This window comes from Eucyclogobius newberryi, unplaced genomic scaffold (assembly GCF_026437365.1).
Source record: "Eucyclogobius newberryi isolate DKJ021-1_F unplaced genomic scaffold, fEucNew1.0.hap1 SCAF_13, whole genome shotgun sequence".
Lineage (NCBI taxonomy): Eukaryota > Metazoa > Chordata > Actinopteri > Gobiiformes > Gobiidae > Eucyclogobius > Eucyclogobius newberryi.
The window spans coordinates 30,591,216-30,617,226 of NW_027315757.1; the positions used below are offsets into that span (position 1 = coordinate 30,591,216).

A 26,011-nucleotide genomic window follows, 5' to 3' on the forward strand; every position below is an offset into this window, starting at 1 on the left:
AAAGTGTAATTTGCTTGTCGGCTGCATGAAATAAATATTCTTTATATACATTTTGTGAAATGGTAGACTAGACTAGACTAGATGGCCCTAAAAAAACAAACCTCAAAATACTCCAGAATTTTGAAATGTGTTTTAATAACAAAGTTTTTTTAAATATGTACAAAAAATATCAAAGCGCTTTCATGTCAACAGAATCTTTATACCTCAACTGTTCCCTCTTTGACAATAGCCATGGCTAGATTTCTGGCTAAAGCCAGTCGTAGGAGCTCTATTTTGGTCACTTCAATTTCTTCATCCTGAAATAAAATACAATTTACTATTTTGGGGAATTGTATGCAACGTACCAAAGCAGCACACTTGACACTGATATATAAATTATATTTGTAAAAATGGTCACCTGCATGAGCTGGTCTTCACTGGGCGCTGTCTTGTTTAAAGATGTAAGCTCCTCTAAACAGTACATGAGCTCGTATGTTTGATCAGCTGAAAAGATCACCTGAGTAATGAACAAAAATGTTACATTATAGGTGTAAAAATGTACACAAAAAAACAGCCGTAAGTCCTAAAATAGGACTGCGTTTTGTATCATTCGATCATCACAATGACACGAGTAAAAATATCCAATAATAAATAGTTAGGCAGTAAAGCAAAGTACTTCTTTTTGCTCCAGCAGTGGCAGGGCGTCGGTTAGCAGAGTCATCCAAAAGCTTCGAGGGGCGATCTTTGCCGTCATGAGAGAAAGTAGAAGTTTAGCTGCCTCTGTGAACCTCTTCTCTCCATAGAACTTATGAAACTCACGGTACTTTCCTGAAGGAAAACAACAATGCATTGTGTCAGACACGATCATGGATTTCTGCAACTAAAAAGTGTTTTACTTGACAAATGTTGTAAAGTGCGTCAAACACGTTCATGAATCAATTATAAGACTGAAGCTCTTAAAGATCTGAGTAAAAATGCCTGAGGGTCTGAGTCTCATGAGATCTGAAAATGTATTTAAACTTCACTCTATGGTACCACAAAACAAATTGCTTTTCAATTCTGACTAGAAGTTTTAAGATGTTTGTTTCCATACCAAGAAAGGTAAGTCTGTCACTGAGAAGCATTGCCGGTCCCAAATTGTCAATTAGATCCAGATCAGAGAATGTTCCCTTAGAGCAGTAATCTTGTAAAAACCTGTAGGAAAATACATTTAATTATTATGCATTGGCAAAAAGCAACACAGGTTTCATCTTTCCCCAGAATTGTGCAGACCTCTCAGAAATGACAGTAGCAAAAGCAGCGTCCTTGGCCCTGATGCTCCAGGACAGTGCAGAACCCAGTCGGTTGTTCCTAAGTGCCCGCATGGCCATGATCTTGCAGATGCTGCGCACTATAATAAATAAACTAAAAATAAGCTTTGCAAAAAGGTTGCAGGGTTTTGTACATATGAAAATGTTACCTTGCTCTGACATTTGCCTCTCTTCACAGATCCGGAGCACCTTCAGGGCTTTGCGCTCAGTGTCTAAAGGCACACGCTCAATCTGCAGCTCCAAGTAAACACGACCAAACTCTGGGCAGTGATCGAAGTAGTCCACAGCCAACTGCCATAGGCTATTAATCAACATAATAATAATAATAATAATAGACAAACTAAAATAAGTGTTGCTAACGTTTGATAATGCAAACACATAAATATTATGTACCTGTGATGGGTAAACAGCCCGGAAGCGTATTCCAAGAGAAGGAACTCCCTCAAGTTAGAGCCAAAACTGAACAAAATGGCAAAAAAGTAATTGTAATAATATATTATGTAAGGTTTTTGGACTAAAATTGTGCCAGGATCACTTACTGCAGATTGTGAGACTGGAGAAGATGGCAGTGATCTAGAAGATCGGTCAAATGGGCCACAAACCACCAGTTGTTCAGGGCAATGCTGTGAGATTCAATAGACATTATACAATTACAAAACATAACAAAGAGTTTATTCATCTTTAAATCTGTCCTACCTGCAGTCTTTAATGACTTGATGGATGTCAAATTCAAAAGCAGCCAATAAGATGCTGTCAAGAGGTTCAGGGGCGCTCGTCTCCAAAACCATGGTCAAACATGACTGGAGAACACACTCAACAAATGTTACTACTATTTATAATGTAACACGGATGAGTACTGCAGCAGCAATATGTTTTCCACATTTACCTGTGCATAGTAATGCAACTCTGTGGGCTTGACTGTGGGATGGCTGTAAAGAAGCCTAGTGACCATAAAGTGATACCAAGTGCTCAGCAAATCCTTGTGCTCCAGCAAAGTATCTTCATCTCCTGCTAAAATCTACAGTGAAATAAAAAGTTATAAGTTTTGAAATTTAGTGCTTAGGCTGAAAAGGGTTTACATTTGTGAGTATAATAAAGCAAATACTGCAGAGTAACAGAAAAGAACTGACTTTGCAGATTGTCTCCAGATGTTGGCTGCTGGCAAATGAGTTGTCCTGAAGGCACCGGTCGACCTCCTCGTGCCAATGTCTCCACTTCACATCAAATTCTGTCAATGTCTGAATGCCACTTGGCTAAAAAAAAAAAAAAAAAAGAAGGGAAAAGGGTGGAGAGGAATAGATGAGTTTTCTCATTTAAAATAAATGAGAAAACATATGTAAATATGAACAATTACACCATTAACGTCTAGAACGTGAACACAACCTATGTAGGGTAAAGTTGATCATTTCCAATGGCACAAAGTGAAACGTAAACAATGTTCCGACAAACATCTTACATTATAGAAGGGCATTTTGCTAAGCAAGGTGTCCATGAGCTTGTACATGTTCCTCGCTGCCGGTTGAAGATTGGCCTGTTTGACCAGCATCTGCCTGGCTTCCTCCAACCTGCCCTGCAGCACATAACTCAAAACCTGCAGAACGCAAAAAATAACACAATTACATAATTATCAAATCAAATCAATTTATTTTTGTAAGGCCCAAAATCACAACAACAGTTGCCTCTGAGGGCCACAGGGAGAAATTAATCAACAATTATTATCACTTACTTACCATTATTTTATTGGTAAGTAAGTGATGTTATTGGTAAGTAAGTGATGTTATAAAGCAGACACTATATGTTCTTGTATTTTAGGATTGTCATGTCAACTGTGAATTACTGAGCGTCATTGATATGCCGCAAAACGCAGTAGAAGACATGGACGGACGGGAAGGTGGCCGCGCAGGAAGGCTGAATATTTTTCAACAAATATTGAAAATGTTCAACAACACATGTAGTCTCTACTACACACATGTAGTACTTTTACGCAAGAATGCAGACACTCAGCCATTGCACATTATCTAGTTTATATTGCTATTACTACGTACCACGTCCCAGTATTTGTGGTGTTCTGCTGGACTCTCACTTTGGAGCACTTCTCTGGTTTTCTCATCAACATCAGCTTTGTGCAAACGAACCCAGTCGAGAAGGTGGAGTAACAAGGAGCCCGCTACTCACACAGAGAAAAGTGTCCCATGATGTACTATTATAGGCAATGTTCAGAGAGCTCAAATGTGTAGGCAGTGCATGAAACTCTTACCAGGAGCAGTGTCAATAAACAGCACCTCACACAAATTCCAAATGAGCTCAATGGCCAATAGAATAGACACCTGTCACAAAAACATTAGACATCAGAGAGGGTCACCAGCAAAACTAAAGAATGGATAAACTAACGCACCTGATCTCCATATTGTGATGCTGCTTCAGCATCTTGTGAAGAAACTGTTGTATAGAAAAGGAAGAAAATACTCAAATGTCTTTTAAACAGAAAAAGGATTAAAAAGACCAAATAAATTCAGACCTGCAACTTGCTGAAGCTCTTCCATGCAGGCCCGTATGACAGATCTATAGTTTTTGCTGACACTGACAAATCTAGTGAGAAAAAAAGAGCAGGGAATTAAACTATAACAACAAGTGAAGAAAAAAACACAGCGTAGACATTCTTACTGGGGTTTCTTGTTTTTGCTTGGTAGATCATCTCTTACAGTTTGCAGTCCAACAAAAATAAGATGTGATTCATTGAAGAGCTTGCGTAGAATTGGGGAGTAGATATCCTCATCTTTCCGCACTTCATGAATGTAGGGAGAACCTCGACCATTGGCTTCTAAATATCGAGTGAGAGCATTGAAACATTTCCGCGTGTGAATTAAATGTGATTTGATAATATTCTTCAAGGGGTGTGTGTCAACGAACCTTTGGGCTGAAGCCGAGTTTCATACACAAGAATGTCTCCAGGACCCCATACAAACCCCAGATGTTTGCCTCGTCCAGCTGCTGGTATGTGCTGTGGGAGAAAAATGGAAAGAACACAGGATTGATATGTGCAAAAGCAAGGATCGGTATAATATAATGTAGCACACAATAATTAACTGATTAGTACCAGTAGACTACAATTTAGATAAGTACCAGACCAAAGAACAGTGTTTCCATAGGTTTCGAAGTGATGAAAATATGAGCACCGTTACCATAGCAAATAAATAAAAACCGTGTAAACAGGAAGCTGAAACACACGAATACTGATGCGCTTATATATTTCATTAGAACAATGTGTGGGTTTTGGCTTCCAGCTTCATGCAACATCTTTTTCCATTCAAAAGATATAATATTTAGTTGTAAATGTTCATTCGCTATGGCAACTGTAATTTTCCCATCCTCCTGAATTCCATGGATAAATGTAGATTCGCATATTCAACGCTATTTCGAGACCCCGGAGAAAGAGATGTGTGGTCAGTTCCACAAGAAACACTTACAGTGACCGGGGGCTCAACGTCGACCTCCTCCATAAGGCTATAACACAGTTAGTGTGTTAAAAACACAAAGTTCAATGTTCAAAACGGAGTAGCAGTGAAGTATGTAGTTGATTACGCGCCTCCGTCATTCAGAAAGACCCGCGGCGCATAAGCAGTGACGTAAACAACTGGTGCCCATCTAATGCCTGCATTTATATTTTATATATTTATAATTTTTAGCCATAAAAGAGATGCCCCTATCTCTAAATATATCAAGAACTTAATATCCTAAAATAGTAAACAATAAGAACAATGCTACAAATATATCTACAATGGGCATCAACTTTTATATTTAGTCACCGTAATACTCTTTAGTGAATGCTATGCTATTCAATGTCGTGTTTGGTGGATTTAATCATTCTCTAGAATATAGTAAAAATGGTAGTTACCAAAAATAAAATAAAAACAAGATGGCCGCCAGACAAAAAACATGGACAAAACGACAGCTTGAAGTTCTGCTTGTTGTCTGCTTTATTCATATATTTTCGACCCTTGAAGTTCAGAAACTGTCGTACTGGGGTAGGGCCGAGGGGTTTATTACCCATAAAGCAGACTAAATGGACATTTTACCACGATAAAGACCAAAACAACTGATGCGCGTTCATGTGCGGCTGTGTTTCTCTTTAGCGCGCATAGAAGAAGCTCCCGCCCACAACCAGACTGCGCTTTAGGCCACGGGAACAACTCCAACCAATGACAAGTCGTTGTTGTGGACGCGCACGGACACATGCCCGCGCACGTCCTGCTCATATAATTAAAACGTGAACGAGCACGTGCGCGTACTCGTATTCTTTGTGTGGCAGCAAAGAGAAGCGCCAAAAGAGTAACCATGGCAGATGAAAAACCAAAGGTGAGTGTATTATGACACTTTTAACCCGTTAATGTAGCTTTGTAACTAATGCAATTATCAAACATTTTTGTATCAAGCTTTCTCTTTTTGCACTGGTAAAGTTTTAAGTCAACTAAAAGCTTTGCCTACTCCTACTTTGATGGACCGGAAGGTTCGTGAACGCGCATCCACAGGCGCGCTGATCGCCTGGGATCAACCACAGCCAACCAGCTGTCAGTCTCAGTGCAGAGCTCATGCCATTAGTCCTGGCTCCTCCTGAGTGTCCTGTTTGTTCATTTTTTAATAACAAATACGTGCTGTATTACCTGATTACTATAGAAACTGAATGTTGTTGCAATCTTGAAGAAGTTCCTTTTTATTAGCCTAAAATTATTACTCTTGTGATGTATGCTTTCAGTGCCATAAGTTATATGTGTTAGTAATTAGATGAAGAGCATAGCTAAATATTACAGATTTTGATCAACTTAGAAATTCTCACTGACATGTCTGTATCCTTCAGGAAGCGGTGAAAACTGAAAGCAATGAGCACATAAACCTGAAGGTGGCAGGTCAGGATGGCTCTGTTGTGCAGTTCAAGATCAAAAGACATACTCCTCTCATCAAACTCATGAAGGCTTACTGTGAGAGACAGGTGAGCATTTCTTTTAATAGTCTTACATCATTTCGTAGCAATCACCGCAAAAAGAACACAAATTATAACTAGCATTTTTGTCAAAAAAACTGGCACTAGACATATTTATTTTTATAAGGTTATAAGGTTTGTGCGTTGTCCCTCCTCACATAAATACATTCAAAATTCAAAACCCAAATGGTTGGTGGCTTGACCCCACCTCTGACTAGTGCTGTAGTGTCCTTGAACAACACTACTGATTTTCAACCATGTGTGAGGAAGTTGTTTTTTAATTGTTAGCTCAGCCCACTTAGTCCTTTAGTCCCTTCTCTCACTCTGATGTTGTGTCTGAAAGTGTCTGAAAGTGTCATAGGCAGTTGCTTCCACAGCCAGACTCATCTTGTCTGTGTATAAATGTAGTGTGTAATGACATTGTTTTTTTTTCTCCCAGGGTTTGTCTATGAGGCAAATCAGGTTCCGATTTGATGGGCAGCCAATAAATGAGACAGACACGCCATCACAGGTGAAAAAAAAAAATTCAAAACTGAATTTAGAAGGACCCTTAAAAGGTGCATTTTGTGTGGTGGAGACTACGTCACCTGCTTGGCTCTGTGACTGTTTCTGCAGTGTGGCAGTAAACATTTCTATCTAGCATTGTCCACTTGCAAGCATTTTTCTTACATGAAAATACATTGAAAAAGGTGCATTCTATACAGAGATAAGTTTAATGCCACACTGTGGGACATTCAAGTTATTACATTCCCATGGAGACGAGCTGGTGGTGGACACTACTCGTGAAAAGTTTGGTAGTGCATGATCATAGTATGGGGGTATGTAGAGGAGTTTGTTTGATTTGTTCTTTGTACAAGGATACCCTTGTACAAAAAACAGTCTGGACCGTCTGTTGTCTGCAATATATTTCAGTTTAAGGCACTCTCACACAGCTCTCTTATAGTTGACTATACAATACTTCACCAAGATATTATTGAAATATATTTTTGTCTTTTCAGTTGGAAATGGAAGATGAAGATACAATTGATGTGTTTCAACAACAGACGGGTGGTTACTTTTAAAGTAATGCACATCACAGGTTTCCTTTAAAGCCACCTCCTCAGATCGTTTTTGCAAGAAAAAAAAACACTTTTTTTCTGCAATGCAAACCTGCTGTATAGCATTATTTCCTTTTGTTTCCATGTACATAAACTATCTTCTCTACGGTCTGTTTTGTTTGCTGTTTCGTTGCTCCTTCTATTGTGGAGGGCATATTCCCACAAAATGGTGGCGACTGTAGAAATATATATAATATTTGCTAGTGTTTGTTGGATTCATGTTCCTGTCTGACATCTGTTTCACAATTTTGAGGCCACTTTCTTTACATACATTTTGAGAATCCCAGGATTTTCTTTGTCGGCGCACACATTTTTATTTTATACATTTTTATATGGTAGTGGTTATTTTTTAATGTTTTCATTATTATAAAATAGACCAAAATTTTAAGAATGTTGATACCAACACCTGTGTTGTCCATTACATTTTTGGTAAAAATAAATATTTCCTTTTCCAGACTTTCATCATTTATCATTTGGTTATTAACCAGTTACATTGATACACTTTCATTTAAACTTGTGACAGAGGGTGAGATAGTGCAGTTTTGACATTTGAGAAATAAAACCTATAGGAGGTTAAACATTTGACCCTGAGAAAAATATAAATGTAATAAAATAAAAAAAACTGATAAAATTAAAAGGGCATGTATAAAATTAAGTATTAGAATAAAGAAGACTTGTGAACATTGAATGATCCCATTTTCAAATCTCCATTCATTTACATTTCGAGTCATGACAGGTCTCAGGGGGATATATATATATATATATATATATATATATATATATATATATATATATATATATATATATATATATATATATATATTATAATATTGTGCCAGGCTTTCCTCTGGGATATTATAGGACTCATTTAGGGGGAAACTATAGTGCCAGGCTTTCCTCTGGGATATTATAGGACTCATTCAGGGGGAAACTGTAGTGCCAGGCTTTCCTCTGGGATATTATAGGACTCATTCAGGGGGAAACTGTAGTGCCAGGCTTTCCTCTGGGATATTATAGGACTCATTCAGGGGGAAACTATAGTACCAGCCTTTCCTCTGGGATATTATAGAACTCATTTAGGGGGAAACTATAGTACCAGCCTTTCCTCTGGGATATTATAGAACTCATTCAGGGGGAAACTGTAGTGCCAGGCTTTCCTCTGGGATATTATAGGACTCATTCAGGGGGAAACTATAGTACCAGCCTTTCCTCTGGGATATTATAGAACTCATTTAGGGGGAAACTGTAGTGCCAGGCTTTCCTCTGGGATATTATAGGACTCATTCAGGGGGAACTATAGTGCCAGGCTTTCCTCTGGGATATTATAGGACTCATTCAGGGGGAACTATAGTGCCAGGCTTTCCTCTGGGATATTATAGAACTCATTTAGGGGGAAACTGTAGTGCCAGGCTTTCCTCTGGGATATTATAGGACTCATTCAGGGGGAACTATAGTGCCAGGCTTTCCTCTGGGATATTATAGGACTCATTCAGGGGGAACTATAGTGCCAGGCTTTCCTCTGGGATATTATAGAACTCATTTAGGGGGAAACTGTAGTGCCAGGCTTTCCTCTGGGATATTATAGGACTCATTCAGGGGGAACTATAGTGCCAGGCTTTCCTCTGGGATATTATAGGACTCATTCAGGGGGAAACTATAGTACCAGCCTTTCCTCTGGGATATTATAGAACTCATTTAGGGGGAAACTGTAGTGCCAGGCTTTCCTCTGGGATATTATAGGACTCATTGCTGCGCTGTCTGGTCTTCAGCATGTGGCGAAAGCTGCCATCAAAATTGACAGCTGATTGTTGCCGTTTCCTCCAATAACCTAACAGTTCCGAGGTGTGCCGGCCAATCAGAGCAAAGGTTTTCAGCAGCGCGTCCAATCAGACGCACCGGTGGGCGGGGCCTCTGGGCTGGCACCGCAGAACCAGCCGCTGTGGTCTCGCTGACGTTCCTCAGAGTCGGGTGGAGTCTACGTCCCGTCGCATCTCTCCGCACTGAAGCTCGGCAGTATTTTCAGTAGTTTTCACTCGGTATTTGTCAGCGCCGCGCCTTTTGAGACATTCTCCCGAGATGACGACCACCACCACCTTCCAGGGAATGGAAGCCGGCACCAAAAGCAGCTCCAGGTAACGGAGCAGAAAGCTTTTCGCGGTGGAACAAAAGAAGTGGGATGCGGTCGAGGCTTTGGCAAACGCCTTTTCCTTTTGCGTCGCCCTCTCCGGAGCTGCCCTGCCCGCTGGTGGCTGCTGCGGGCACGGGCTTTTTCTGGCGTTAGCTCAACTCGCCCATTGCCCTGCTAATTAAGTTAATCTTATTGGGTGACATGGCCCCTATATCACGTCTTTAGCCGTTCAAAGTTAGGCATTGTGTGTCTGTGAAGTTCAAGAATAGAAGGAATTTTCCGCCCGGGGTTATGCTTTTTTCATCTGACATCACTAAAGATCATCTACAGTCACTTTTTGTGTCTTATTCCACGGGGAAATGCATCATGAGCCCGTTGCTTTACTGTACTTTGAAGGTGTGTGCAAGTTTTTGATGGTGTGTGTTCGCATGCACAGGCCCAGTCCTTAAAAGTATTCCTCTTCCTCTTAACACATGGCCAGGATGATAAATGTTGACTCATTATTGTAAAAAGATGACCCTATAGGAGCACTCATCCTTCAGGCACGCGGCCATGCGGTGACGCGCCTGTCTACGGCTGCAACGATTAATCGGAAGAATCGTGATTAGTCATTTTGATCATCGTAATTGTTATCTGGCCTTAACAGACTCTTGAACACGAGTCAAAAGATTTTCACATTGAAGACATTGACAATACCTAAAATATATTTATCTATTTTTAATCAATAATACTCAATCAATAGTGTTTAGTCACCATATTTCTAATTTGGTTTGATTAAAAATACATTTAACGTATCCTAATGTACTATAGTTCGACTAGTTGACGATCTAAAATACAATTACTCGACTGCCTTTCCATTGCAGTGAAAAAGGGCAAAGTACATTGACTTATGAGGCTACAATCAATGCTATACAATTGATAACATAAATATTTGTGTCTGAATCAATCTGGTTATCTGTGCTGAGTGAGCTTGTGAATCTCAGTCAGTCATCAAGTCGTGTGCTGTTTGCCGATGCGACAGGGGCCTGGGAGGGGGCTCCGGGTCAGCTCAGCCGTCTTGTAAATCCTCCCCTGGCCCTTTTTCTGCTCCTTAACCTCTACGTGTGCCCGCACTCAGGGGTATATTCATTGGTCAGACCTCAACTTTAACTGTATTTGGCTAAATCCTACCAGGCCCTACAGCCCTGCCTGCTCATTCTTTATCACAAACATCTCTTGCTGTGGAGAAGAGCTGTAACAATTCCACTTGTTTAAACGAGGCTCGGTATTCCATTGCTTTTTATTGATATTATTTGCTCTTTTTTCATTTTTGGGTGGGGCTTGCCGTCTGTGTCTCGGCTAAAATCCCTTTTCCCCTCCAATCTATGTGGAAATCGTGAGCTCATCCTCTGGCCACGGGGTGAAGTCTGGTTTAGGCATTAGGCGCTGCCATAGCCAAGTGTGACAGACCATATCCTGCAGCGTTTTCAGCTGATTGATAGGACATTTGTGTGCATTTTTATATCCGTAGCGTGGCTGTGAAGGCTAACTAGCCTTTCCTGGCCCTCGTCTCTCTGTCTGGCCCTCCTCGGACAGCTGCTACATGTGTCAGCTGGTGGTTTTGGTAGTTTGCTGGAGACAAAAAAAGAGGGAGGGGTCCAGCTTCTGACCTCTCCGCTCGCACACGCTCATTGCCCTCCATAAAGGGAATCGCACGTCTCGTATCGGAGCTATCATGAGGCGCTCATTTGTTTTCAGTTCTTAACTAAACTAGAGTATTTTACTTGGTGACCTACATAACTCGATCTGATATCACGCCTTGTACAATCAGAGGAGCGCGATTGCATTCAGGCCTGTGATGGATTATGGGTATCAGTAGCATGACTTGAGTTTAGTCTGTTCAAAAGATAACTGGGTATTTGTTAATTTGCTATTAGAGCTGCAGGCATTGTGATCAATAGCAATAATGCCTGATAAACCACAAGCATATTGTTGTTTCTATGTGCTGGTGTTGGATATTGGCTGAATTTCTGAATAAATAGCTGTATTGGATATTGGTTTCAGGATTTTGGTTCAATCGACCATGTAATAAGACTTTACTGGTGAATGTTGGCCCTTGAATGTCTCATGATGTTTGAGCTCTTATTCATCTATAGCTGTATTCTGTAGTTAAGTTAATTGCGTTTTAAGAGAATAAATGCTATTTTCAGTCCTAGCTCTCGTATCGGTACTTGTATATCAGGTATCTGCAGATATGTAAAGCCATAAAATTTATTGGTATCAGAACTGGAAAAAGCTGGCTCGGTCCCTCCCTGCAATTTAATTCAATCACAGTAGCATGTGTTAGTGATTGTTTTATCATTGTAATCAACCCTCTACTGTTTTTTACATTCAGGACATTGCAGAATAACAAACCTTTCCACTCTTGAGCAAATTATATATATTAAGCCCTAGAAATAGTGTTTATGTCTTCATTTTTGTAAAGCCCAAAATCACAACAGCGGAGCTTTTCAAAATAGTTCGTTTTACCAGCAGAAAGTTAGAAAATCAAACAATGAAACAGTCAATAATTAAGCAAGTGCTGTCCTTAAAACTACACCAAAAACTGTCTGTTGTGCATTATTATGAATGAACTGAATGTGAAAGCAGGAAAGTCCAGTGATTCATATGTGTCCTAAAGAATTGTATGGACAAGAGACAGGTTTTGTCCTCTAAGCTTGTGTCTGATGAGACTGTTCGTTCCCTGTTTGCTTTGAGTGCCTTGTGGCAACGTTCTGTTTAAGCAAGAGGCGCGGCGCAGGAAGGTGAACGCTGTAACTACAGTTAGAGGCTGGATTTTGTGACCATCGATTTTGTTGCTCATTACGCAGCTTATCACGACGTGACAGTGTTTTTGTCAGTGCGCGGCTAAAGGGCGTAAGTCAATGATATCATTTTAACCCACTATTTGCCACTGTTTTTTCCAGGGTACTGAGGCCGCCTGGTGGAGAGACTAGCTTCTCTTTTGGCTCAGAAGAAAACACAACTCCACGCAAGAACAAGATGGCCTCCAATATTTTTGCTGAACCTGACGATCCACATGCCCATCGAAGGAACAACCCACCCAGTAATTCACTTTTTATTCTCCAACTCAGCAAATCACAGTTAGATATGTTTCTAATTCTAAAATATGGCAAGGATGGAATGTAGTAGGAAAAACACAACTTATTTTGAGTGAATAATCCAGAAGTATAGTTTCCAAAAGCCCTGGAGAGGAAGGGTAATTTGAAACTTCGTTGATGAGAAACAGTCCTGTGTGGAAAGAAACGGGTCAGTCAGATAAAATGTGGCCTTTTGGAGATGATTTAAAGATTTATTTTAGTTGCACAAGTCTGTTTCTATATAACAATTGCATTTTTCTTGCTAGTTTTATGGTGCAGCTGTAAGCGATGTATATAAAAAACAAACATTTGAGTAAAAAAAAGAAAAGAGTTAGAATTTGTAGGAGAAGCCACATCTCCTCTGAAGCCCATGCACTAAATCTTTTGGTATGTGGACAGTGAAGTATTTACCCTAAAATTATTACTTCTCATACCACCGGGGAAACTCCTAAGAGTGGTTTTCTTGATCACAAACTGCAGGGCAGACCTCCAAAAAGACACGGCCACTTACCATTCAGATCTTAAGGAATGTGCTACGGCTGTGCACTTTCCATCAACATAGAACTGTTTTTATAAAGGGTTCTCGAAAATAAAACACAGAAATGTTCAAAAATGATTGGATGTTTTAAAGAAAAGGGCATTTCCTAAGTATAAAGCCAGATTTATGAAGCCCTTAACTGTCCCTTTAGCAAACAATTCCTAAAAAGTATAACTGAAAATGAAAAATGGGGTTTTATATCCAGCTTTTCTCAATGATGTTCTTGCTTTGCCTGGAATGTTCCACAGTATGACATTAAAACACTTCTATCTAGCATTTATTTAATCATAGGTGGTTTTTTTGCTGACAAATAACCTGAAAAACTTGCATTCGAGTGTGGGCTCACCTCTCCACAGATCGGACCTGTAGCTTTGCATGGTAGCGCCACCTGCTTGTCGCCATAGAGATAGAGAAGTACTTTATCTCCAGGTTTACACGGGCGTGACTAAACCAGGCCAAGATACAGGCCCGATCTGCATTCGGCAATAAAAACATGTAAAATTGACTAAATGCAGAACGCGAAGCAACATCGCCGTCATCGAGAAAAGCAGGAAGCCGCTCCCGCTCCAGAAAAGTGACACAGCGCACCTTTAAAGATGGACAGCCTTTGCATCAGACTAATGACCTCCTCTGCGTCGGCGCTCATCCGTTTGCTGTTTATCTTTCTTGTCCAGATAATTGATCCGCCGGCTGTAATAAAGGAGCACTTGTCCGGTTAAACGATAGACTCTCAACGTTTATGATTCACTTCAGTCCATTAACAACTGTGTGCGCGTTCCCTCGACTCCTCGCCCTCTGTTGTGTCCCGGGACAAAAGGCGCTCTGTCCCATCGCTGGCATAGCTGGCATTCAAGACCAAAGCTGCTGCTGCTGCTGCCTTATGTGGCTTGGTCACTGTCGGTCTCCACGCAACTGGCCAAACGCCGGGTTTTATAGCCGTTTTTGTTGACAGACGCGCGTATTTAAGATGTCAGTTGGTTTTCTTCCATCCTCAAGTCTCTTTGCAGTGATTTAGTGACATGACATTGTAGTTTTTTTCCTGATCTAAGCAGACACGACGCCTGGCTGTGTTAAAACAGTGTGGTTTGAGGGCAGCTCTGTAACTAATTGGATTAGTGTCCATATGGTATGAGTCTGCTGCTTTCTGTAAGGTCTTACTCATGTTTTGTTATTTGGCTCCAGAAGATCCTGTCTGGCTTCAATGTAATCTGTTAAAAAGTGAAATGAATGCTGAAGAGGACTCCACAAATATATCATAAATACATGGTTTTGGCACATGGCACTAGTCTTTGGTCCTATGTCTGTACACTGATGATTTATTTAGGCTCAGATTGGTTTTGTCCAGTTTAGGCACTGTTTTGACTACAAATGGTTGTTTTAATTTCCTTTCTACCAATATCCCATATAGAAGTGAGGATACACAAGATATGCCAAATTTCAATAGTGTGTAGATTGTTTAAGATAAGATGAAATAAGATTTTCCTTTATTGTCCACACATGGGGAAATTTTGTATATCGTTTACAGTATAAATGCTACTAAAAGGGCTGATTCAAACAAAAGATATGTTGCAAACCTTCAAATGTTTGTTCTATTTATTTATTCATCTTTATTTAACCAGGTAAGAACCCATAGAGATCGAGACCTCTTTTACAAGGATGACCTGGGTCAAAAAATAGAGGGTGATATTTATGCACTTTTGTGATACATTTTACAGACATTTCACATTTGTCTTATAATTAAACCTCAACTACATGTTTTAAAGACGTATTCACACATTTCTGTTGGATTTACATCATATGATCCGACGTTCATTTTTGGGATACTCGGATATACTGGTATAGAGATATTAATATTTGTCTATATCAAGTAAAGAGTAAATTCTCTGAGGGCGTGGTGTAAGAAACACAAATGTTCAAATGTATTTTAGTCAACATAAAGGTTTTATCTCTCGACTCACAGTGGGAAGAGTCACCAAAAGTTCACTCGGGTAACTATGGGTAAAGTTATGGTGTTTGAAAACTACTCTGAGAAGTATTCTGCTTATGTAAACTAAATGGTGGTGTGTATAATCTATAATAATATAAAGTAAAGCACAATCCATTAATGCATTAAAAAAAAAACATTGAATTTGCAATAAGGTGCAGTACAGAATCCAACCCTATCCGCCCGTATTCATGTGCCTGATGTGTATCTTCTGGAAGTACATAATAATAATAATAATAATAATAGTTGCCCTTTCCTGTCTGTCTGTGTTGATCAAGCCGGGTCCGCCACAGGGACTCTCTGTGGGGAGCCTTCTGCTCCACTGAGACGGTGCCAACAGCCGATCCTGTTTCCCAAGAACCCCGAGCCCGAGCTGACCACCATCCACAACTCTGGAGCCGCCCTGGTGTGGAGCCAGAAACGACAGGTACGTTCTGTTCCACGGCTCATGTGAGCAGACCGTGAACCGAAAGGATCCAGATTCCTTCAGATTAAGTCAAGAAATTCATCAGTTCCATCTTTCTCAAGAACATTTGTGAAAAAGGATTTTCTCTGGAATGGTGCTGCTGGCACAGTTCTTCATTATTCTTCTTCTGTGATTCTTTTACTATGATCGTGTAATAGGACTGCAATTGTCGTTCTGAAATGAATAGAATTCTTGAATTTGTTAATCAGATCGTTATTATTTCAGTTTTCTCTCATGTAAATGCTCTCGGGCGTGTCTGAAATGAGCGCCGTGAATTCTGAACAGAATACTACAATCAGTTGCTTGTTACTTCAACAATTATAAGAATGCAACACTTGACAGTCTAAATGTTTGATAGTCACACACCAAACCCACCCAAGTGTCATGTCTGGTACTGAAGCAGCATTTTGTTTGTTTTTCAATTTGTGATTTCCCCTCAAATTATTATTTGTTTGTGGGAAAAAAAGTCTAAAATCTGCTTCCATCCTTAAAACAAAATACAGTTTTCAGATTGGTGCCGGACCATTATAATAAAATGTAAATATTTCTACACTTCCTTCTGTGTAACATCCTCCACACAAAGGAGAGATAGACGTGTGCTTATGTGCTTTGCTTATGTGCTTTGCTTATGTGCTTTGCTTATGTGCTTTGTTTATGTGCTTTGTGGTGTCAAAGCAGAAGTAAATGTGTCATTGAGTACAGTAGAGCCGTATGATCTACAAGTGTACTGTATGTGTTTTAAAATGACTCTTTTTGTTTTATCTACAGGAAAATGGCCAAGAGGCAACTAATGGTAAGTATCATGAACTCTCGAGCAGCATTTAAAAGGGCTCTTCGTGTCTGTTCTAGTCCCACTATGTCTAAACTGCAGTGCATGACTTCCATTACTGAGTTAGCACACTGAATGCCAGATACGCCTCTGACCGATAAAAAATTGGTAATTCAACTGGCGCGCCCTGTATTTACAGAACATGGTCTGTTAGTTTGTACCAAAGCACAAGATGAACACATGTTCTCCCATTTTTAAATAAATATAACGTGTCATGGATGTATTCTTTATCTTCTGTGAATGCTGTTGTAAAGTGACCGTCAGGGAGTGGATTTGAAAGGCGTTGTGTAAAGCTCCAGGTGCGTGTTTAGAAATGAGTGGTTGCCTCTTGGGACAGATAGACAATAGATAGATAGGACAGATAGACAATAAAAAAACAAGCCATTTGAATTCAGTTTGAATTTCTTCTCGTGTTACTTGCGGACAAAAGAAACATTATTTCAGAAGCTTTTGCGTCGCATGGCTCCATGCAACGTTTCACTCAAGGCCATTTAGTGTGTTTTGCCTACTTAAACCAGCAACCACCATGAAATTATATATGTAAGAAAGGACAAATCATTCGGGCTTGTAAAACTGCAGCACTCATCTTTCTGTGTTTGTTTTAAAGACTGTCCTGACGAGATTGAGGGAGAACAGGAGGAGCACGAGCCAAACCAAGAAAAGGAGTTGCCACAGCCGTCCGCCCCGTCGGGAGGATCCAGCGCCGGGGGCAGAAGAAACCCGCCCGGGGGCAAGTCCAGCCTCATCCTGGGATAAGGCCACTCTTTTTCATTCAAAAGCTTTTTTTTATTTTTTACTGATATCACCCACCTCCCTGCCCCTCCCATCACCTTCCCCCTCCTCCACTTGTGCGTTCTCGCCGCCCGACTTTTTGTTTTAAACCTTTTTTCTATTAAAATATGAAAAAAAAACTGTTGAAAAAGGCACTTTATGTATTTTCTGTCCTGTTACATTCAGCCCATCCTGTAGTGCATCACGCCTGCTGGAAAAGGCATGCTTGTCTCGCGTTCCACTTATTGTAAATGGTAAAAGATACAAAAATACGAAAGATTTGATGCGTGGATTTCTAAATACAATAAAGATTGATACGAAATTCTTGTGACTATTTTTTTTCCTCTAAGAGTTTCTGGAAAAGAAACAAAAACAGACCTTGGTAATGGAAAATAAATGTGACCTAAAATCTACAATCAAGCCTAGTTGGGTCATTTTTCAGTGCAGTGCAGTGAAGTGGAGGCAGTTATAAGAAATCTAGACTTTGAGACTGGACGAGTGCCCAGCCAAAGTAATCACAAAGCCAGCTCTGTCACAAGAGAAATGTCTTCAAATAACACCAAGCTTCTCCTGCACGGCCAATTCAAACGTGTGCGGCATTTTCTGGACATTTTTCAAAACCAAGTTCAAATGCATGATGAGTTCATGTGCGTAAGTAAATCGCACTGTTCAGACTTTATTTGGAAATGTGTGTCAAACGTGATTCTGGCAAGCAGTGTAGTGTTTGAAATGGCTCTTAGCAAATCTAATGCAGAGATATACAGAGATGGACAGCATCATTTAAGTCTGAATCTACTGCTATGTAATCAACAAAACTGATATTATTATGCACTTCTACAAACATAATGCTACTTCTGCTTCTTACCACAACAACCCAATTTCCTGCGTAGGTAATTATTCAGGTCCATTGAAGTTATGGAAGTTGGTTAGAAATATACATTTTTAAAAACAACTAAATGAATCGCTATTCTCCAGCGTTGCTTAAAAAATAGGCCCAATATTAATGTGTTTGTACAAAGTCTACTTTATTTGATCCGACAATGACTTACACATCAAAGGCTGACTGTACTTAGTGACTTCCTGTTAAATGGGGTTTCTATAATCTTCTTACTATGGGTCTAAGAAGCAGATCATCGCTGTAAAATAAAGCTTAATGTAAATCTAATCCAAGATTGAGTAAATCTTTATTGATTAAGAGCTCGGGTATTGCATGCAGTGGAAACAACAGGAATTCCTTGTAACGGATACGTTTAACCTATAGTTACATTGTATTTAACTGCAATGGAACGCTAAATAGCATATATATTTGCCCTTTCGATGTACTACGTGCAAATGAAGAGCTATTGCTTCCCCTAAAGTAAGTCACTCTCTCCAGTGCTGTACAACCAAGTGTAAAGCGAGATGTGACACACCAGTGCATTTCAGCCTTGTCTCGTTGAAGGCCGAGGTCACTCCAGATCAGGAAAGTGCTTCCTGCCCTGGAGAAATGCCAGGATGCTGCTGCGCTGTGAATGAAAACTTGAGTTCACTGAGGGCACAAAAGTAATAGTCCTTTTATTACTTTTTATTACGGTATATCTATCTGAAGACACAACACACTGGCTGCAAAACAAATAAAACATCAAACTAATATACGTAACTCATGAGTAGTTCAGTTGGCCTATAGTGAGTTATTTTACTAAATAAATGAAGTGCAGTAGATAAAGTCAGACAAAGACTGCAAGAAGTGATCATATAAATATAAAAAGCGTTGGATCAATGTCATATAGAGTTACGTTTGTATATAATGTGTAAATGTCTTGATTTGCAGCTTGCCTTGACACATTTTGGTCAATTTGACATGCTGTATTGTGGTGAGTATTAGTGAACAATACTGAAACAGATTCCCCATTGATCATTCTCCTAATCTTTTCTAGAACGACACTGGATTACCATTTTCCTCCCCCTGAGCCATATGCCCAGCTATTTAACTCGTGTGTAATGAATGACTAAGGCCACAGCGCTCATTTGAAACGACAGACTATTGACACAATCATTAAAGCATGTGCAGTCCAGATGAGGCTGTGTCCCGGGGGAGCTCTGAGAAGAGGCAGGATATGAGGGCCTGAAAAAGGATTAGGAAATGAGTTGAGTCAATGCAGAGAATCAGCTGATCAATTATATGGCCTCATGCTTTTTGACCAAGCACACACTTTTAGATTTGAGGACAGCTTGGATAGAAAGTGTTTAGCTATGAAATATTGTATGAATTCTGTTTCTACTGACCATTGATTAATATTACATTATTTGAACACTTTTTATCACTTTCCTTCCAACATCTGTATTAAATATATAATTCACAGTAGTTGGATCTGCAAATAGACCTTCAAATAAAAGCTTAAAGCCTGTCACCTCTCCAAATGTTGTCAAATGTAGATGTATTAATACAAAGTTTAAATGAAATCTAGAAACATAAATGTCTATTTTGGTGTGACCAGAATCTGCTTTATCACAACTATTTCCACAACAACCGCCCTAAACAGGCAACAACTGTATGGATTTATTGAAGCCTTGTTAAAAGCAGTTTATATTCGAGCACAGCTGTTGCTTTGTGAGTTGGCTGTAAAGATAACAAGGCATGACCTTTCTTGATTATGAAAAATACATTTTCTTTACCAGGTTTGTAGCCTTTAACTGAGGTTGATTTCCTGGGGCGCTGCAGAAATCCAACATTATTTGAAACTTATATATAATTGTGGGTTAGGGTTAAGTGTTTCTGTCACGGTCAGGCTGCTTTGGCTGTGTCCCGTTACTCTTCTGCTCCATTTACATGTTTTTCCATTTGCAAATAAACTCGGATTGATTTCCTGTTGTAGTTCTTTCTGATGCCAACAGAGAGCGCAGTCTACTTGCCCTCGTCCAAAAATAATCTTAAAGTATGACCTACTTTTGATATGGGCCAACTCTCTGCAGATCAACAAGTTAGACAGCACACAGAAGTACACAGACTTTGTATCGTGATTGCTTCTGTTTAATTTTAAAGAGCCATATCTCAGCTATTTGAGTCTTTTCATTCCATCTTTCAAACTTGTGCTCACTATCTTGTTATGGGGGTTCCAACACGGTGTTGGGGGCTGTGACAACATACATACTCATTTTTTGCACAAACAATTTCCATAGAAGTAAATGAAAGTACAATGAAACAGGAGCCTCTAAAGTTCTGCCTGTTTTGGGTCAGAACCACAAAAGAGCCATCAAATCAAATCTGTCAGCTACTTTTTAGCGCTCACGCAATTGTTCATTTTAGTGTCAAGAAAAATCCACTTATGGATATTATTAAATCAATTGTTGATGTTTTGTTTCATAAAGAGGTGTTAACTATGTGACACCCAGCTGCACTATTTCAATGTCATGGAAAGTTGTAATAAATCATTGCATGGTTATTTTTTGGACGTTTTGAAAATGCTTTTCTGCACATATCTCTAGCAAATAAAGTTCATATTCAGGACATAAATGCAGACCCTAAAAACACATAAATCTGTTATTTCGCTTTTTTGATCAAACCTTTTATTCTATAAAAAATGCAGAGTGACAACTGACCCAGTCTCCTCTTCTTTGGATTACCTTGACTCCGACATCAACAGTAAATCACTTTATTATTTAGTTTCACAAGCATTGACTGATTCAACCACTTCCTTTAAACATGTAAATTATCCAGTAAGCGTTTTAGCAAAATCTTATTGGTCAACAAATATGATTATTTATGTTATATATGCACATTTGGCCAATACATTGCACAGGTAAATTTAATTTAATTCAGTTGCAGATGAAATAAAATGTTGGATATGAAAGGCAACATAAAGTAACAACAAAATTACATTGCATCTTCAAGCAGGCAAGTAGATGCCCTGTTTACTTCTCTCAACATTTCCTCATCCTTAGATCTTTCACCTACACAGTGTGCAATAGTTTCATTTATGTCACATGGTCACATTTTTGTACGTATTTTTGTGAGTTTTTGAAAGCCAGACTTCTGCTCAGAACAGTGAACGCAGCATGTCTACATCGTGGCGGTTTTGCTTGAGAGTCTTTGTTGTCTTCTGCATCTCTGTCTCTACAACTTCATGCAGCAAAGGTGAGACAGGTTAACAAGATTTCTAATTGTGGATTGACAAATTTTAAATTGGTCTTTATTCATTTATTTACTGGCATTGTATTTATTTATTAGTGAAATGGGCAACTCCAGGTGAGTCCATTACCATCAAATGTGAATGTAAGGAGAGTCCAGAAGAAGCTATTCAAATAAAAGTGACAAAAGGCCCGGAAAAAAATGCTGACATTTTCTCCAAAACAAAGTTCTCTAAAGAAGTAATGGCTTATCCAGACAGAACACAGATTTATGGCAAATTTCCCAACTTTCAAATTCTCCTGAAACATCTGACAACAAATGACACTGGAGTTTACTGGTGTGACTATAAACAAGAGAACAACGATGTTGCTGGTGAAGGATCCTTGCTGTTGGTTGTAAGAGGTGAGATTAAGCGGTAACATTTTGTTGTCAGTGTTTGTTAAATGTCAACAAATCTATCTTTTAGTTCACAGCCCCGGAGGAGACAAGTCTACAGTTTCACCTCCAACTTGTGACCTGGCAAACAAAAACCTGGTAGTGACATTAGTGAGCATCTCATCTGCCGTGCTGATCGCTTTCTTCATAGTTTTGCTTCTGTTTGCAATCCGAAAGGTAATCATTGCAGGTGACAAAAACATGAATGGAATTCCTGGGGGCGGTCAACTCAAGTTCCTTTATGATTAAGTTTGTTCTTGTAAGATTAAACTATATATGTAAAATCTGGTGTTTTACCTAGGTCAAGTTTTGCCATGGAGAATATAAACCAAGACCCATTCCTCATAATGAAGTGTATGAAGACATGCGCGGCACCATAAGACGATAAGAAGATCCAATGTGTCTGTGTTGGTTGGTGGTTCTAGTTTTCAGTTATGTACATTTTTAAATAAACATTTGGTTGAAAGTAGCTGTCCATCGTGTATGTTTTAATACTTGTTACACATGTAAATCATCTTGTTACCTGTAGCATTTACTTTTTTCATGTATTTTGTCGATACACCAAAAAGAAGAATATGAGTTGCAGCTTGTGTGAGAGGTGCTTGCTTCAACTGATTATGAAATGTCATGAGCAGCAGCACATGTCATGTTTGTGAGATGTTTGCGGTCACAGCTTGTTAACAGCTTTGCAGAGTTATGTGGTTTTCAGAGACAAAAACCATGTCTGAGCAGCGACACACTGGGTTCAAAGAACAGAAATGTGGAAAGAAGCGTGAACACAGACCACAGTTACGAGAAACACAACAAGCTTCATAAACCTGAGACCTCAAATGTCATGTCTGTGCTGTGCAAAGGGGGATAAGGCAATTGCTGCACTATAGTAGTATAGTAGTTGGATCTACAAATAGACCTTCAAATAAAAGCTTGAAGCCTGTCACCTCTACAAATGTCAAAAGTATATATTCATAAAATGTTTAAATAAAATCTAGAAACATAAATGTCTATTTTGGTGTGACCAGAATCTGCTTTATCACAACTATTTCCACAACAACCGCCCTAAACAGGAAGTTGTCAAACTGTTGGCAGTGTTTCAATGTTTCCCTGGCAACAGACTCTCACCTCATAAACCTGGACAGAAAATGCAAGTAAAAGTAGGCTAATGCTAATAAAATATAAAGTAACTCTAATATGTAATATAAGCCCTATAGTCACTTCTCTGCCACAAACATAATGGCACATTAAAAGTGTTTCTGTCACGGTCAGGCTGCTTTGGCTTTGTCCCGTTACTCTTCTGCTCCATTTACATGTTTTTCCACTTGCAAAGCTCAGATTGATTTCCTGTTGTAGTTCCTTCTGATGCCAGCAGAGGGCGCAGTCTACGTGGCCTCGTCCAAAAACAAGGGCGTGTCTACAGAGCCGCGGCGCGGCCGAAACTGCGGGGCCAGTGATTCAAAGTCAGTGAGGTCCAGTTATAAAAGGTTGTTCAAGTGGAAGGTCCGAACCGAAGTCCAGCTCGTGTCGACATTTTCATCTGGTTTCAACAACACTTATTGTTCATTTCAATGCAGGAAATGAACTGGTGCATAACTATCTCTTTTAACATAAATAAAAGTCGTCCCAGGCAAATACATTTAAGGCTTTTATTTCAGATTAAAGAAAACAGAAACCTCAGAATAAAAAAATAATAAAAAGTGGAATAACTAATTGTTCTCTTAAATAACTTATAAAAACTAAAATGTGCAAACAGAGCATTGACTTAACATTCTCTCATCTTTGTTCTTAAAATAAGAAGGTCCCAGCCCAAAAAAATGAAGGCCGGCTTTTCCAGAAAAAAAGTCCACATCTTCAAAAAACAAGTGGCTTTTTAGGGGGAGAAATGCAAACAGAAGTGAGTCTTTTCCCTGAACTTTTCTCTTTTAATTATTTTTCTTTTACTTTTCTTATAGGGCCCTGAACCTTTAATGAGAAAAATGAGCATGTGGCTGACCTGCCAGTCATTTAAATCTTGGTTGGAATGAAGTTAGTGCCATTCTCAGGCACATATCTAGGTGTTCATTGTTGAGCCTAGAACAGTACTTGTTTTTGACAATGTTCATCGTGGAAAAAGCTGACTCACAGCTGTAAGTCCATCCAAACATAGTTAAGGTGTACAGTGCTACTTTGGTTAGACCAGGGGACACACTCTCAGAAACAGTCTGTAACCAGAAAGTAGCAGGTCAGTTGTCTCAAAATGCTCTCTTAATGCAGCATTTCCCTCAGATCAATGAGCTCAAGCTGTAGAGATCCTGCATGTGCCACTTGAATGTCTGAGTCGCTTCCTTCGAAAATCCTCTGACTTCTTTGATGAGGAAAGGATTCTGAATCAAGAGGAGGAGCTGCTGCCCAAAACTTCATTAATGATGTTGCACGCTTTACAATAATCAAAATGGTGAAGGTATATGTGGCAGTTGAGTGCAGCAGAAGATAAACGGAGAGAAGTTCTATCGGAAACCGAGAAGAGGAAGGAAAGAAGAGCGAGATGGACATATATATAAGTCTATTGTGTTCTGCGCACGCTGTAGAATTAACATCAGTTTAATTAAGGCGGTAGACCCTTTGTTGATCTGAAGTTCTATCGTTTGTCACTCACTCGCGCGGTGGAGCTGACAGCTGTTCAGCCCCGTGCAGGTGACCGAACCCCGGGCATGCCATATTGTCGTATTTATACATGCGCGGTGACATCATACAGCCGGGACTTCCCCATAGCGGCCATTTTAAAAGGGGCACGCGATATATAAAAACCAACACGACTGCATCCTTTTCTACGGCATAATGAGCTACGAATACTTTGATTCTTTAGACGATAACGGCAAACTAAGCTACACGACAAAGCTATCATTCCTTGGTCAGTCAACAGAGCAATGTCCTAACAGAACGCAGGATTTTGGCCTCATATTTCTTGGATTTCGTATGTAGTAGACGAGCTGTTGTGCCCCTTTCAAAATGGCGGACTCGGTTGCCACTGCACAAGTTCCCGGATGTGTGAAAGCATGGGAGTAGCAGCGCTGTGTCAATATAGCCACACAAAAAAAATGCTCCATGAAAATGACCTTATCTCGTGAATTTACCACCGGTCACGGGTCCGGACAGAATCATCACTCGGTCCGGATCCGGACCGGGCTCCGCCATTTGGTGATGGCTGTGCTAGGCTATAATGGCCGTGCCGCAGCTCCAGAAACTGTTGGGCAATTTGACCGCGCCGCGGCTCTGCAGCCACGGCCCAAAAATGAACTTAAAGTATGACCTACTTTTGATATGGGCCAACTCTCTGCAGATCAACAAGTTAGACAGCACACAGAAGTACACAGACTTTGTATCGTGATTGCTTCTGTTTAATTTTAAAGAGCCATATCTCAGCTATTTGAGTCTTTTCATTCCATCTTTCAAGCTTGTGCTCACTATCTTGTTATGGGGGTTCCAACACGGTGTTGGGGGCTGTGACAACATACATACTCATTTTTTGCACAAACAATTCCCATAGAAGTAAATGAAAGTACAATGAATGGGGTCAGAACCACAAAAGAGCCATCAAATCAAATCAAATCTGTCAGCTACTTTTTAGCGCTCACGCAATTGTTCATTTTAGTGTCAAGAAAAATCCACTTATGGATATTATTAAATCAATTGTTGATGTTTTGTTTCATAAAGAGGTGTTAACTATGTGACACCCAGCTGCACTATTTCAATGTCATGGAAAGTTGTAATAAATCATTGCATGGTTATTTTTTGGACGTTTTGAAAATGCTTTTCTGCACATATCTCTAGCAAATAAAGTTCATATTCAGGACATAAATGCAGACCCTAAAAACACATAAATCTGTTATTTCGCTTTTTTGATCAAACCTTTTATTCTATAAAAAATGCAGAGTGACAACTGACCCAGTCTCCTCTTCTTTGGATTACCTTGACTCAGCAAATCACTTTATTATTTAGTTTCACAAGAATTGACAGATTCAACCACTTCCTTTAAACATGTAAATTATCCAGTAAGCGTTTTAGCAAAATCTAATTGGTCAACAAATATTATTATTTATATTATATTATTGGCCTATGCACATTTGGTCAATACATTGCATACATACATTGTATTAATTAAATCTAGTTGAAATAAAGTGTTGGATATGAAGGGCAACATAAAGTAACAACACAATTGCAGCACACAGCCACATCAATACAATCCCAAACAAAATATAATCCACATTTAAAGGTGCACTACTGTATATAACAGAA

General features: G+C 39.5%; 4 protein-coding genes across 5 annotated transcripts; 3 read left to right on the forward strand and 1 right to left on the reverse strand.

The window, feature by feature from the left end:
* Positions 1-117: 117 nt before the first annotated feature.
* Positions 118-4,897, reverse strand: nup85 (nucleoporin 85). The gene is made up of 19 exons (XM_072443446.1): positions 4,757-4,897; positions 4,200-4,290; positions 3,954-4,110; positions 3,808-3,878; positions 3,685-3,728; positions 3,547-3,616; positions 3,335-3,456; positions 2,746-2,880; positions 2,420-2,542; positions 2,176-2,307; positions 1,986-2,089; positions 1,829-1,912; positions 1,683-1,748; positions 1,439-1,590; positions 1,252-1,369; positions 1,073-1,173; positions 656-807; positions 398-496; positions 118-296 (listed from the first exon to the last, which is right to left on the reverse strand). The coding sequence occupies exons 1-19, from the start codon at positions 4,787-4,789 to the stop codon at positions 198-200; spliced, it is 1,953 nt and encodes a 650-aa protein (XP_072299547.1). The 5' UTR covers positions 4,790-4,897; the 3' UTR covers positions 118-197.
* Positions 4,898-5,403: 506 nt separating this feature from the next.
* LOC140358539 (small ubiquitin-related modifier 2-like) lies at positions 5,404-7,820 on the forward strand. Its single transcript, XM_072443440.1, has 4 exons — positions 5,404-5,645; positions 6,145-6,276; positions 6,707-6,778; positions 7,266-7,820. The coding sequence occupies exons 1-4, from the start codon at positions 5,625-5,627 to the stop codon at positions 7,326-7,328; spliced, it is 288 nt and encodes a 95-aa protein (XP_072299541.1). The 5' UTR covers positions 5,404-5,624; the 3' UTR covers positions 7,329-7,820.
* Positions 7,821-9,291: 1,471 nt separating this feature from the next.
* On the forward strand, positions 9,292-17,521 carry LOC140358540 (jupiter microtubule associated homolog 1-like). 2 transcript variants are annotated; one of them, XM_072443442.1, is made up of 5 exons: positions 9,292-9,496; positions 12,438-12,577; positions 15,406-15,560; positions 16,368-16,392; positions 17,036-17,521. In XM_072443442.1, the coding sequence occupies exons 1-5, from the start codon at positions 9,441-9,443 to the stop codon at positions 17,182-17,184; spliced, it is 525 nt and encodes a 174-aa protein (XP_072299543.1). In that variant the 5' UTR covers positions 9,292-9,440; the 3' UTR covers positions 17,185-17,521. The 2 variants fall into 2 exon arrangements, with proteins under 2 accessions (XP_072299543.1, XP_072299544.1); XM_072443443.1 differs by having other exon boundaries at positions 15,412-15,560.
* Positions 17,522-21,223: 3,702 nt separating this feature from the next.
* On the forward strand, positions 21,224-22,155 carry LOC140357700 (uncharacterized). The gene is made up of 4 exons (XM_072442215.1): positions 21,224-21,313; positions 21,407-21,709; positions 21,774-21,919; positions 22,044-22,155. The coding sequence occupies exons 1-4, from the start codon at positions 21,235-21,237 to the stop codon at positions 22,128-22,130; spliced, it is 615 nt and encodes a 204-aa protein (XP_072298316.1). The 5' UTR covers positions 21,224-21,234; the 3' UTR covers positions 22,131-22,155.
* Positions 22,156-26,011: the final 3,856 nt, after the last annotated feature.

What these genes read in the sequence shown, in the direction of transcription:
- LOC140358540 (XM_072443442.1), top strand. Translation starts at nt 9,441, where the DNA reads ATGACGACCACCACCACCTTCCAGGGAATGGAAGCCGGCACCAAAAGC. An exon ending in GGCACCAAAAGCAGCTCCAG is followed by an intron (nt 9,497 to 12,437) that starts GTAACGGAGCAG and finishes TGTTTTTTCCAG; the next exon opens with GGTACTGAGGCCGCCTGGTG. An exon ending in TGTGGAGCCAGAAACGACAG is followed by an intron (nt 15,561 to 16,367) that starts GTACGTTCTGTT and finishes TTTTATCTACAG; the next exon opens with GAAAATGGCCAAGAGGCAAC.
- LOC140357700 (XM_072442215.1), top strand. Translation starts at nt 21,235, where the DNA reads ATGTCTACATCGTGGCGGTTTTGCTTGAGAGTCTTTGTTGTCTTCTGC. An exon ending in CTTGCTGTTGGTTGTAAGAG is followed by an intron (nt 21,710 to 21,773) that starts GTGAGATTAAGC and finishes TCTATCTTTTAG; the next exon opens with TTCACAGCCCCGGAGGAGAC. An exon ending in TTCTGTTTGCAATCCGAAAG is followed by an intron (nt 21,920 to 22,043) that starts GTAATCATTGCA and finishes TGTTTTACCTAG; the next exon opens with GTCAAGTTTTGCCATGGAGA.
- LOC140358539 (XM_072443440.1), top strand. Translation starts at nt 5,625, where the DNA reads ATGGCAGATGAAAAACCAAAG. An exon ending in AGGCTTACTGTGAGAGACAG is followed by an intron (nt 6,277 to 6,706) that starts GTGAGCATTTCT and finishes TTTTTCTCCCAG; the next exon opens with GGTTTGTCTATGAGGCAAAT. An exon ending in AGACAGACACGCCATCACAG is followed by an intron (nt 6,779 to 7,265) that starts GTGAAAAAAAAA and finishes TTGTCTTTTCAG; the next exon opens with TTGGAAATGGAAGATGAAGA.
- nup85 (XM_072443446.1), bottom strand. Translation starts at nt 4,789, where the DNA reads ATGGAGGAGGTCGACGTTGAGCCCCCGGTCACT. An exon ending in CAAGTCATTAAAGACTGCAG is followed by an intron (nt 1,913 to 1,985) that starts GTAGGACAGATT and finishes TGAATCTCACAG; the next exon opens with CATTGCCCTGAACAACTGGT. An exon ending in GGGCTGTTTACCCATCACAG is followed by an intron (nt 1,591 to 1,682) that starts GTACATAATATT and finishes GTTGATTAATAG; the next exon opens with CCTATGGCAGTTGGCTGTGG.